At 45.5% G+C, this 14,190-nt stretch overlaps 1 protein-coding gene and 1 long non-coding RNA gene across 2 annotated transcripts in view; both read left to right on the top strand.

The window, feature by feature from the left end:
• LOC142664760 (uncharacterized) overlaps positions 1 to 14,190 on the top strand; it is a 37,576-nt gene that overhangs the window by 19,471 nt on the left and 3,915 nt on the right. The window lies entirely within an intron of this gene.
• ANKRD63 (ankyrin repeat domain 63) lies at positions 1,116 to 3,479 on the top strand. Its single transcript, XM_075844838.1, has one exon. The coding sequence runs from the start codon at positions 1,275 to 1,277 to the stop codon at positions 2,244 to 2,246; it is 972 nt and encodes a 323-aa protein (XP_075700953.1). The 5' UTR covers positions 1,116 to 1,274; the 3' UTR covers positions 2,247 to 3,479.

Below are 14,190 nucleotides of genomic sequence, written 5' to 3' on the forward strand. Positions count from 1 at the left end.
GTACGAACCAGTACCCGACCATCTGCAGTGATGGTTAGGCACTCGGGAGGCCGCAGGCCGGTAGTATTAGGCTGGGGAAGGCCAAAAACAGTGGCACCTACCACCCTGGTAATGCTGCCTGCTGCTGCTGTGTTGTATCTGGCTGGTTATGAAAATTGGGGGGGGGACCCGACTTCGTTCTTTCCAATTATTATTATTTATTTTTTAAATGACGTGGGGTCCCCCCATTTTTCATAACCAGCCAGATACAATAAAGCAGCAGCAGCCTAGCATTACCAGGGTGGGAAGGGCCACTGTATCTGGCCTTTCCTCTCCTGATAATACCAGCCTGCGGCCATCCCAGTGGCCGACCATCACTACAGATGGTCAGATACTGGATCGTACCCGGCTCTTCCCAGCACCCCTGGTGGCGGTGGGTGCCGGGGTAATAAAGGGGGTTAGTGTTCGCCTCTGCATCCGCTAACACTAAGCCTCGCCTTAGCAATGGATGCTATCAATCAGCCGGCGGCCATTACTAAGGCAGTAGTAATATAGTTTAAAAAACAAAGACATAGAAAAAATATTTTATTGAAATAAAAAGAAAACCCACACAGCCCTCATTAACCATTTTATTGATAATAAAAAAAAAAGCCGTCATTGAAGTAGTCCTGGAATCTGCCGTAGTCCAACGACCGAACCTGTAAGAAAACACAAAAAAAACGATTAGTAACACATGTGTTAGGCTTAGATACCGGGGCCATGTGTGATACTGTCTGTGGGACCCTGTATCTAAGCCTACCACAAGGTAGGCTTAGATACAGGGTCCAGCAGACAGTAATCTTATACAGTATAAGATTACTGTGTGCTGGGGCCCTATATCTAAACCTCCAGTGTGGTAGGCTTAGATACAATTGCGACCGCTGCGACCCCTATAGCCACGCCAGTGAGAACCACCATAGCGTTTAGTGTCACGTGTAGGAGGTCTTGGTCAACAAATGAAGATTTGCTGCATGGGTGCAACTCATTTCTATTTTGATATTATTGCAGTCAATGTGTATGTATTTGCCGGTATCCCACTTGTGCGCTTCTCCTCCCGCCGTCCCTAATTTCTCACGCAGTGAATAAGTCTCCCTCCCCCGAACACACCCCGGCTGCGGTGATGGTCCGCGTTACCATGGCTACCAGGATATATAAAGAGCTTGGTCTCAAGAGGCCGGGTCTTCCCACAGCGGGGGACCTGGAGGACGCCAGGCTAGCTCCACACCGGGACAGTACAGCCTTTATTCCCTCAGCCTATGATGCTCCGTCCCCGGGACCTCCGGCGCAGCTCCGGCACCCGCACCTTTCTGGACGCCATGCACGGCGGTAAGGTGCACCTGGCCCGTTTCGTGCTGGACGCTTTGGATCGCAGGATTATAAACTCTCCCGCGGGCGATCAGTGCCGCACCCCGCTAATGTTCGCCGTGGTTCTGAGGGAAGCCGAGCTCCGAACTCGCTTTGTACGGCTGCTCCTCGACAAAGGGGCGGATGTGAACGGGCAGGACGAGGCTGGGCGCACGGCTCTGAGTCTAGCCTGCGAGCTTGGACACCTGGACGCGGTGAAGCTGCTGGTCCAGCACAGCGCAAACCCGGAGATCCCAGACCGGGACGGGAACAGGGCGCTCATGTACGCGGCTTCTTGCGGTCACAGCGCGGAGCTGCTCTTCCTGCTCCGATCCTATAAACGCTTCGGGCTCTGCCTGGACGCCACTAACAGAGAGGGAATAACTGCTCTGGATGCTGCCCGGATGGCCGGCCACTGGGAGTGTGAAAGAGCCTTGACCGGGCGCAGCGGTCGTAGCCCCGACTCAAGAAACGGAGAGACACCAGCCCGCAGCCCGAAACCCTTATCCCGACAGATGCTGGAGCGCTTCTCCCGGCCCTTCTCACACCGCAGGGAGGAGGACGGGCCGCAGTCCCGGGGGGTCCTCATCCGCTCCACTAGTTGTTCTCCCGCCCACACGGAGGACAAATCCCTCCCGGAGAAAGAAGCTCTGCGTATACCGGAGCTGGTTATCCAACGTGCGCACAGCTGGGACGGGCCGGTCACAGGGGGAACATTACTGTGCAACCGCCTGCTCCGCCGGGTTACGTCTCCGGACTTCTGCCTAGGACTGTCTGGGGATAATCTGCCCTTTTACCCCGGAGACTTAAAGATGGGGAGGAGGGACAGCAATTGCAGCCGGAGCCAGCTTATACCAAGGAGCAGGCAGGCCCTGGCATTGTGATACCTGCCAGAAATAGAAGAGGGTCTGCCAGCAAGCGGGGCATGATGACTCCCCTCAGAGGGTTGTTATGTGTCGCCACTGACCAGCGCCTGTAGATTATGAGGCGGAGGACATTTGGCGGGAGATTTAGTGGTCACATGACTTTTTCGTGACTGACAGACGCCAAATGTTACGGATGACCAAACAATGTGTGGTGGTCACATGACTTTTCCTTCTTTGAGAGCTGACATTTCTCGTTATGTATGGACTGTCACTTGACTGAAGCTTCTTGTATATATGTTATATGACATTTTCTGTGGCAAAACGGCACCAATATCTTAGGGTCCATATACCACCAGCCCAGAAGAGAATAGGAGGACCACTACAGTGATGATACAGGGCTATCTCACCATGCTATATTGTATATAGATTCTGAATATTATGTCACTATCACATACAGGGAGCCCTGCCCAGGACATCCATGCCACACTGCTGCGTATCTAGTAAGAAGTTTATAAAATATTTGCAGATAAAAATCAGAAAGGCAAGAATGGGAGCTCATGTGTCAAATTCTCAAAAAGTCTATGTACAAACACAATTGCACAGTTTATATAGATATTATCTACATCAAAAGTTGAATAACTTTATAAATACATAATATCACTTATCTAGTACGTATCCTGAGTTACAGCATGTGTTCACAGTTCTGCTGGTTGTCGTTGGAAACAGTCAACAAGCTTGTTGACATGCATCCTAACAGCTTTGCTAAGTTCCTATAATGCAGAGTGGCAATTAGTACAGGGGTGGAGATGTATCAACATTGTTACCAAAGAAATAAAATGCAGTAGTTGCCCATGGCAACCTATCAGATTCCTCTTATTTTCCAGAGGGCTTTTGTAAGATGAAAGCAGCAACCTAATTGGTTGCCGTCAGCAACTACTTGACTTTTCCTTTGCACCAATTTTTATATATCTCCGCCAGCATCTGGAGTGAAAATTACACTGTATAGATTGTAAATCACCCGATGAAGCTCTGCAGAAGGAGTGGTGGGAGATTTCAGCTCTGAAACCTGGAGAATTGTGAATGCAGTAAATGGACTAGCTCAGGATCTGTATCAGTTACCATTGTATTTACAGTTACGTGTTATGTTTAATCGCTAAAATACTGTTCAAAGGAAAACATGATTTAAAGGATTTTTTAGGGTTGTGAAGACAAAGACTTTCTAAATATAATAAACTATGGAATATACCTGCATAGCAGTACCCGTCCATTCCTGTGATGCAGCTCTCTGGGTTCACCCAGCTGGTGCTCTGTTTACTTCTATACATGACATCAGCATGGCATTCGTACTTATAGAGAGGTGGCACAGCAATAAGATCCTGTGATATCACTGATGTGTTTTAAAACACGTCGTAAGGCGCTGATCGCTAGAAACCCCTCTAAACCGTACAGCTGCCTGGTTTTGATCCTGGACGCTGGTGGAGAACAAACTAAAAATGTTATCCCCTGACAGCCATTCATGTTATTAGAGAGGGACCACACGTGAGCATCCTGCTCTCCATCGCGTCAGGGAACAAATGTGTGTCAGGATCAGTGGGGGTCTCAGCGTTTAGACCCCCGCCAATTAGTATTTAATAGGATGTTCTATTGATATAATAAAATAAACAGGTGTTTTATGACATGTTTGTCTTCCAAAACACGGCACAGGGGTGAGCGCCATAATTCCACGAGTCCCGACTTGTCCATGTGTTTGTAGCAGCTGCTGTCAACATTGGTGACGGTCACTATATTATTAATATGCACAGAAAAGTCAGATCAATGATAATAAGGGTTTGTGCACACAACATATTTCACATGTAACGGAGGCGTTTTACACCTGAAAAGACGGCTCCAATACGTCGGCAAACATCTGCCCATTGCCTGCAATGGCTTTTACGATGTTCTGTGCAGATGAGGTGTCATTTTACATGTCGCTGTCAAAAGACGGCGCGTAAAATTACGCCCGCATCAAAGAAGTGCAGGACACTTCTTGGGACGTAATTGGAGCCGTTTTTCATTCACTCCAATGAAGAACAGCTCCAAAGACGCCGTGAAAAACGCGAGTACTTGCAAAAACTTCTGAAATTCAGGAGCTGTTTTTGCGCTGTCATGTGAACATACCCTAACCCTTCAACGGTGTTAGAGGACTGACGAGAAACAACCACAAAAATGATATATGCGCACAAATTAATTTTTTAAAATTGTTTCAATACTATTTTTCAAAAGGTACAATTGAAAATACAACCAATGGAAAAAAAATATTACAGCTCAGTCATATATCTGACATCATCATTGAAATGAAACCTAGGAATAGATGATGATTGTAATAACAAGGAGTCCTCAGCTCGAGGACTGCACACAGATTCATTTTCATGAAGATGTTTTTTGCATTTTCACCCGTACATCTAGCCATACCAATATGAAGAGTTCTGATATTTCGTGAGATCCGAATACTTGCCAGGAATAGGAAATACGCTAATATATCATTCCTAAAAATATAAATAATTTTCTTTCCTTTCTAGGGCTGGATTCACACGAGCACATTACGTCCGTAATGGACGGACGTATTTCGGCCGGAAGTCCCGGACCGAACACAGTGCAGGGAGCCGGGCTCCTAGCATCATAGTTATGTACGACGCTAGGAGTCCCTGCCTCGCTGCAAGACAACTTTCCCGTACTGTAATCATGTTTTCACTACGGGACAGTAGTTCCACGCAGAGGCAGGGACTCCTAGCGTCGTACATAATGCTCCCTGCAGTGTGTTCGGTCCGGGACTTCCGGCCGAAATACGTCCGTCCATTACAGACGTAACATGCTCGTGTGAATCCAGCCTTACTGCTACGATAGTAAATGCTACAACTAGCATTGTTCTGACCAATGGAAACCGATCATTTCTGGTACCACAAACGTAAGAATTATCATTAGTGATCGTAAAATTGCACGTATTCTTGTTATTTTTCATGTTATGATCAGTTTTAGGAAGTTCACAAATTTGTCCTTTTGAAGAGGTGCGGCTATCACTAAGGCGTCACTATCGTACCTAGGCTTTCCTTCACCCTGGGCAAAAGTTTCAGTTTGAGGCCCTAGCCCTTTATATAAATACCACGGCCAAGGAATAGCAGCTTTTTAGTGCCCTTCCCTGGCACGTCAGCCCCCGTCTAGCTACACCCTGGGCTAATGTGGAAACATTTTTATAATTCGAGCCTAGTCAGACTCCGTCCACACGCAGTGCAGGTGCTTATGTCTGTGTATTATGTGGCTCCAGACAGCTTTCTTATCTACAATATGCAGTGCAATTTCTCGAATCCGGCATCTGATAGTGCAGAAATTCTGATAGTCCAGCACTCATATCCAGTGCAAGATAAACTGGAATCTCCCAAGTTCAGGAAAGTAAGCTGAGATATCCAATTCTAATTTTAGATTTACAATAATTTGGGTTGCCAGATTCTAAAAATGTTACTGCATTAATGTTTAGTAATGTAAGGTGTCACTCGCTGTAGTAAAACTGGTTAACATCATGAACCCCACTATTAAGACGGGAGGCCTAGAATTGTCAATGGTCAACGTGTCAATGGTCCAGCCTAAGACCAGGTATCTCCAAGAATTTTATTGGTGCCTAAGGCGGGATTCACACGAACGGGTCGTTCCCGAGCCCGAGTGCCGGCCGGTAAAATCGGCCATTCTGCCCGGCCGGTTTGCATAAAGTTTTGCATCCGTGCCGGGCCGGGCAGATCCGGACAGTGACATCAGCGGCAACTCCTGAAGGGGAATCCCCATGTGTTCGGGGATTCCGCTTCAGGAGTTTCCCCTGATGTCACTGCCCAGATATGGACAGAGACATCAAGCGCTCTGTCCAGGAGCGGAATCCCCGAAAACACGGGGATTCCGCTCCTTCAAGGAGCTAAAGTGCGGCTAGCACATAGCAGAGCGGGGAGATACCTCCCCGCTCTGCTATAGTGGCGTCGCTGCAGTAGTAGCAGCAGCAGCTGCTAGCGGCGCCATCGAAGGTGTCGCCGGGCCAGGGTGATTTTAACAAGCAGGGGAAGGGAGCCAGCGCAGCGCTCCCTCCACCTGCTGTACACCCCGGCCCTGCCACACAGTGTGCAGCGATGCCATTCGTCAGAATGGCATCAACTCCTCCTCCTCACATGCACTCTGCGCTGTGAGGAGGAGGAGATAGAGCGCAAGCGCCGGGAAACCCGGCCATCACTCGGAACGCACCCGGGCGAAGATAGAGCATGTCCTATTTTTTGACGGCCGGATTTCCCGGCCGTTAAAAAATCGGTCGTGTGAATAGCCCCATTAGGGGTCTATTATTCCTAATGCAGCCGGGTGCCGGCCGATTTATGAACGGCCGGCACCCGGCCGTGAAACCCTGCCGTGTGAATGAGGCCTTAAACTAAATGTTTTTATTTTACTTAAAGGGGTTTTCCAGCCAGTATAAATTGATGGCCTATCCTCAGGATAGGCCATCAATAGCTGATGGGTCGGGGTCTAACTCCCGGGACCCCCGCTGATTAGCTGTTTTTAAAGGGGGTGCGGCGTTTGTACGAGATTCATTTGTACTTGCTCACTGTGAAGCGTCGACACAGATGTAATGTAGTGAAGTGAATGGGAGAAAAGGCTGAAACAACTGTGAATCACCGCTGAATGCGTGTCAACGATTCACAGTGAGCAAGTAGAAATGAAGGAAGCAGCGCTTGTACGAACGCCGCACCTGCTTCAAAACAGCTGATCGGCTATCAGCCAACCGATCAGCTATTGATCGACTATCCTGAGGGATAGGCCATTCATTTTTACTGGCTGGAAAACCCCTTTAACACTAGCTATCAGTCCTTATTATAGTAAATACATTCACTGTTTCTTCTGGTTATTTGCATTATGTACAACACGTGTTCCTTTCTTTGTATTTTACTATTTAGGGCCTGTTCACATCACCGTTCATTTCCGTTCCGTTGGAGGTTTCCGTCGGGTGAACCCCGCAACGGAAAGTGAAAGCACAGCTTCCGTTTCAGTCACCATTGATCTCAATGGTGACGGAAACATCGCTAATGCTTTCCGTTCGTCACCATTCCGGCAGGTTTCCGGTTTTCCGACGGAATCAATAGCGCAGTCGACTCCGCTATTGATTCCGTCGGAAAACCGGAAACCTGCCTGAAAAAACGCCCCTAATACGCCTACAAACATCTGCTCATTGCTTTCAATGGGAATTACGATGTTCTGTTCCCACGAACCTTTATTTTACGCGTCGCTGTCAAAATACGGCGCGTAAAATGACAGCTCGTCAAAAGAAGTGCAGGACACTTTTTGGAGGCGTTTTTTATTGACTCTATTGAAAACCGCTCCAAAAACGGCCGTAAAAAACGCGAGTTAAAAAAACAGCTCCGTAATTTCAGACGTATTTGCTACTGCGTTTGAACATACCCTAAGGGTCCATTGAGACGTTGTGGTTGAGGTGCAGTTAGAACCCCATCGGAAAAACCTAATTTGAAAACCGCATGCCTTTTCACCGCTATTTGATGCGTTATTCGATGAGATTGCGGTAGAAACGCAAACACATTGAAAGACACTCCGAATGGCAGTAAAAACACATGCGGTTTTCGGATCCAGTTTCTCGATGGGGTACTAACCGCTCCTCAATGTGTGAATGAACCCTATGGGCCAGTTCACATGGAGTTTTTTTACGCGGAACCCGTGTGGGAAAAAAACGTCTTGCGGTGAAAAGAAGCTACATGCCCTATCTTGAGGCGTTTTTCCATCTCAAAAACCCCATTGAAATCAATGGTAGACGGAAATAAACGCGTTTTTGACGCGTGTTTTTGACGAGATTTTTTACGCTTTTTGCCGCGATTTTCAATGCGTTTTTCGGCAAAAAATGCTCCCTGATACTCCATTTTTATGTTGAAGAGATAACTAAAAAAAACGCAGCAAATAACGCGTGTGGTGCAAAACCACTTAAAAAAAACCGGAGCTGATGTTTCCAGGAAAAATTTTCTGCCTGCAAAAAACTCTGTGTGAACATACCCTAAGGGTATGTTCACACGCTGAGCCAAAAACGTCTGAAAATACGGAGCTGTTTTCAAGGGAAAACAGCACCCGATTTTCAGAAGTTTTTTGAGCAACTCACGTTTTTCGCGGCGTTTTTCGCGCCGTTTTCGCCCCGTTTTTTCGGCCGTTTTTGGAGCTGTTTTCAATAGAGTCTATGAGAAAACGGCTCCAAAAACGTCCCAAGAAGTGTCCTGCACTTCTTTTGACGAGGCTGTAATTTTACGCATCGTCTTTTGACAGCTGTCAAACGACGACGCGTAAATTACAGGTTGTCAGCACAGTACGTCGGCAAACCCATTCAAATGAATGGGCAGATGTTTGCTGACGTATTGGAGCCCTATTTTCAGGCGTAAATCGAGGCATAATACGCCTCATTTACGCCTGAAAATAGGTCGTGTGAACCCAGCCTAAGGCCTCATGCACACGACCGTATTTTTTCCCACCCGTAAATACTGGCGTAAATACGGGTCCGGTGTCACATGTATTCCACCCGTTTTGCACCAGTATTTACGAACCCGTGCCCGTAAATATGGGTCCGGTGTCACCCGTATTCCACCCGTATTTACGGGCACGTTTTTGGCGGCAAAATAGCACTGCACTAATCGGTAGCCCCTTCTCTATCAGTGCAGGATAGAGAGAAGGGACAGCCTTTTCTGTAATAAAAGTTAAAGAAATTCATACTTACCCGGCCGTTGTCTTGGTGACGCGTCCCTCTCTTCACATCCAGCCCGACATCCCTGGATGACGCGGCAGTCCATGTGACCGCTGCAGCCTGTGATTGACCTGTGATTGGCTGCAGCGGTCACATGGCCTGAAACGTCATCCAGGACGTCGGGCCGGATGTCGAGAGGGACGCGTCACCAAGGCAACGGGCGGGAGACCGGACTGGAGGAAGCAGGAAGTTCTCGGTAAGTATGAACGTCTTTTATTTTTATTTTTTACAGGTTTATACTGATCGGTAGTCACTGTCCAGGGTGCTGAAAGAGTTACTGCCGATCAGTTAACTCTTTCAGCTCCCTGGACAGTGACTATTTACTGACGTCGCTTAGCAACGCTGCCGTAATGACGGGTGCACACATGTAGCCACCCATCATTATGAGAGCTCCATAGACTTCTATGGACTGTCCGTGCCGTTATTACGGCCTGAAATAGGACATGTTCTATCTTTTTCAACGGCACGGGCACCTTCCCGTGAGAAAATGGGAAGGCACCCGTCGCCAATAGAAGTCTATGAGCCCGTTATTACGGGTCGTAATTACGACCCGTAATAACGGGACTTTTTACGGTCGTGTGCATGAGGCCTAAGGCTGGATTCACTCATACTGTTTTCGATGCAGTTTTTTAAACCAAACACAGGCGTGGATACAAAAGAGACAAGTATACAAGTGCTTCCTTTATACTTTTTCTTATTTTTTGGATCCACTCCTGGCTTCGGCTAAAAATAAAAAATTGCGTAAAAAACTACGTAAGGCTCCGTACAGCACAAAGGCACATTATTACTTCACCATAAAATACACAAATCATCACTTATGAATGTCAAATAGCAATTGCAGCACTATTATTGTGGTTTCTATGTACTTTTTTTATGTTCCAGTTTTCTTCCATTGAAATCAGTAAAGGAACTTCACTAGGACAGGAGATTCATCTATAGTGTCCTAGGATAAGTTGGTAAAATAGTACAGATTGCTTGACATTTATTGAATGCACGTGGCATAACATATTTGGTCCAATTCGCTAGGCATATTAGCCACTTTCTTTCTTCCATATGCCACTTCGTGGATGATGTACATTTGCACCGTGTCTTTAGTAAATTTGATATATTTTACAACTCTGATTTAATACAGAGGGTTTTTTTTAATGTCAGTCATACGGCTTTGCTTCTAGGGGAGAATACCTCAGTAAGGGTATGTTCACACAGGGCAGAAAACGCTGCGTAAAAGCACAACGGCGTATCCGTCCTGGGACCCGCAGGAAAATCCGGGCGAAAAACGCACCAAATTGTGGTGCCGTTTTTCGTCCGAGTGCTCCGCCGTGGAAAACAGTGGTTAAAAAAAAAAAGAAAGCTGACAATACTTACCCCCGGACATTGTCATAGCGTTGCGTCCATCTGTTCTCCATGCAGCCCGGACTCCTGGAAAGATGCTGCCGCCCATGTGACCACTGCAGCAGTCACATGGGATAAAACATCATCCAAAAAAGTCTTTATGACAACGGCTGGGGGTAAGTATTACATATTTTATTCATTTTAAACAAGAAAAAGATGTTTTAGGTGTCTTATGATTTGCAATTTTTGCAGCGGAACCGCAGCTTTTCCGCCACAGAAATCGCAACATTTCCTATTTGTTGCAGGTTTCACCTCCCAATTGAATTCAATGTGGTAAAAAACATTTTTCGCAGCGTGTGGATGAGATTTGTTCATATCTCATTCGTTCTGCTGCTACTGTAATTCTGCAGATTTTCAGCAATGAAATCCATTGCGTAAAATCTGCAGTGTTTATGCTACGTGTGAACTTACCTTAATACGGCAGGACACAGAGTATGGCGCCTTAGGGACTCTGTCTATGTATAGGGTCCATGCACACCAAAATATCTATATGTGCTATGCTATAGAAATTAAATTACCTTCATTTAGGGCTTATTCAGACGAACGTATAATACGTCCGTGCTACGCGCGTGATTTTCACGTGCGTCGCATGAACCTATGTTAGTCAATGGGGCCGTTCAGACTGTCAGTGATTTTCACGCAGCGTATGTCCGCTGCGTAAAACTCACGACATCTATATTTGCCCGTTTTTCGCGCATCACGCACCCATGTTAACCTCTCAATAGGCATCTAGGAATGTATCGCCCTTGGTAGATTAAGGGCTTATTCAGACGAACGTATAATACGTCCGTGCTACGCGCATGATTTTCACGTATTATACGTTTGTCTGAATAAGCCCTTAATCTACCAAGGGCGATACATTCCTAGACGCCTATTGAGAGGTTAACATAGTGTCTTCCCTGCACACAGGTGCAGGGTGATTAACCCCTTAAGGACGCAGCCTCGTTTAAGGCTCAGAGCCCATTTTTCAAATCTGACATATTTCACTTTATGTGGTAATAACTTCGGAATGCTTAAACCTGTCGAAGCGATTCTGAGATTATTTTCTCGTGACACATTGGGCTTCATGTTAGTGGTAACATGTGGTTGATATATTCAGTGTTTATTTGTGAGAAATAGCAAAATTTAGAGAAAATGTGAAAAAATTTAATTTTTCTGAATTTAAATGCATCTACTTGTAAGACTAGACAAAATAGTTACTAGTTCACATTTTCCAAATGTCTACCATATGTTTGCATCGTTTTTTGAACATCCTTTTTTTTCTAGGGCGTTACACGGCTTAGAACATAAGCAGCAATTTCTCATATTTTGAATAACATTTCAAAAGCCTTTTTTTTTTAGGTATCAGTTCAGTTCTGTAGTGGCTTTGAGGGGCTTATATATTAGAAACCCCCATAAAACACCCGTTTTAGAAACTAGACCCCTCTAAGTATTCAAAGCATTTAGAAAGTTTATTAACCCTTTGGGTATGTTCACACGGCAGCGTCCATTACGGCTGAAATCAGGGAGCTCTTTTCAGGAGAAAACATCTCCTGAATTTCAGACGTAATGGCATGTTGCCGGCGTTTTTCGCTGCGTCCATTACGGACGTAATTGGAGCTGTTTTTCTATGGTGCCAATGGAAAACGGCTCCAATTACGTCCCAAGAAGTGACAGGCACTTCTTTGACGCGGGTGTCTTTTTTACGCGCCGTCTTTTGACAGCGGCGCGTAAAAAAATGACCGTCGGCACAGAACATCGTAAAGCCCATTCAAATGAATGGGCAGATGTTTGCCGGCGCATTGGAGCCGTATTTTCGGACGTAATTCGATGTTAAAACGCCCGAATTACGTCCGTAATTAGGGTGTGTGAACCCAGCCTCTAGGTGTTTCACAGGAATTTAAAGCAAGTAGTGGTGAAATTTACAAATTTTCAATCTTTTTTTATTACATTTTTTTCTGTAACACAGAAGGTTTTACCAGAGAAACGCAACGTATTGCCCAGATTCTGCAGTTTTTAGAAATATCCCACATGTGGCCCTGGTGTGGTAATGGACTGAAACACCGGCCTCAGAAGCAAAAGAGCACCTAGAGGATTATGAGGCCTCCTTTTTATTACTCACCATGAACGGTTTGAAGAGGTTCTGTGGTGCCAAAACAGTGGAAACCCCCCAAAAGTGGCCATATTTGGCAAACTACACCCCTCAAGCAACTTCTCGAGTGGTATAGTGGACATTTAGATCCCACAGGTTTTTTGCTGCAATTTGTGGAATTAGGCTGTGAAATTGAAAATCTAATTTTTCCAATAAAAGGTAAGAATTTTTAATTTTGACAAGGAATAAAGGAGAAAAAGCACCCCAACATTTGTAAAGCAATTTATCTTATTTATATTACGGCGATACCCCACATGTGGTCATACACTGCAGGTTGGACAAACAGCAGGGCTCCATGTAGATTTTGCTGGATTGGTTTCTGGGCGCCATGTCACATTTTCAGAACTTCTGAGGTACCAGTACAGGGTAAACCCCTTTAAAGTGACCCCCATTGCAGTTTTCATGGGGTGCATGCAACTTTTTGATCAGGTTTTTATTCTATTTTTAGGTGGCGTGGTGACTAAAAAACAGCAATTCTACTATTGTTTTTTTATGCCTTTTTTTTTACAGTGTTCACCGTGCGCTATAAATGACATTCACTTTATTCTGCGGGGCGATACGATTACGGCGATACCATATGTTTATAGTTTTTTTATGACTTATGGCATTTTCACACTAAAATACTTTTTATAAAAATTCATTTACTTTTTGTGTTGCCTTATTCTAAGAGCCATAACTTTTTTTTTTTTCCACCGTGCGAGGACTTGTTTTTTGCGTAACTAACTGTAGTTTCGATCAGTACCATTTTTCGGTGCATGCGACTTTTTGATCTCTTTTTATTCCATTTTTTGGGAAGTGAAGTGACCAAAAAATTGTGATTCTGGTATGGTTTATTATTATTTTCGTTTATGGCGTTCACCACGCGGCATAGATAATGAAATAATTTTGTAGTTCAGGATGTTACGGATGCGGCGATACCAATTATGTATAGTTTATTTATCTATTTGTTATTAATAATAAAGGACTGATAAGGGAAAAATTTGGATTTTTACTTTTACTACTTTTAGAACTTTTATTTTCTTATTTTTAGGGCTTATTCAGACGAACGTGATAGACGTCCACGCTACGCGCGTGATTTTCACGCGCCTCTCACGGACCTATATTAGGCTATGGGGCCGTGCAGACAGTCCGTGATTTTTGCGCAGCGTGAGTCCGCTGCGTAAAACTCACGACATGTCCTATATTTCTGCGTTTTTTGCGCATCACGCACCCATTGAAGTCAATGGGTGCGTAAAAATCACACGCACCACACGGAAGCACTCCCGTGGGACGCGTGTGATTCGCGCAACAGCAGTGAAAATTATGAATGAAACCAGAAAAGCACCACGTGCTTTTCTGTTTACAAACATACAAACAGTGTCATAATGATGGTGGCTGCGCGAAAATCACGCAGCCGCGCACCATATGATCATGACACACGGAGCTGTTAAGTGCCTTTTGCGCGCACAAAACGCCGCATTTTTTGCGTGCGCAAAACGCACATGCTCGTGTGAATCCAGCCTTACACAACTTTTTAACACTTTTTACTTTGTCCCACTAGGGAACTTGAGGGCAGGAGGCCCTGATCGCAATTCTAATACTCTGCACTACATGCGCAGTGCAGTGTATTAGAGCTGTCAGCTACTCGCTGATAGCAAGCATAG

This window comes from Rhinoderma darwinii, chromosome 12, assembly GCF_050947455.1.
Source record: "Rhinoderma darwinii isolate aRhiDar2 chromosome 12, aRhiDar2.hap1, whole genome shotgun sequence".
NCBI lineage: Eukaryota > Metazoa > Chordata > Amphibia > Anura > Rhinodermatidae > Rhinoderma > Rhinoderma darwinii.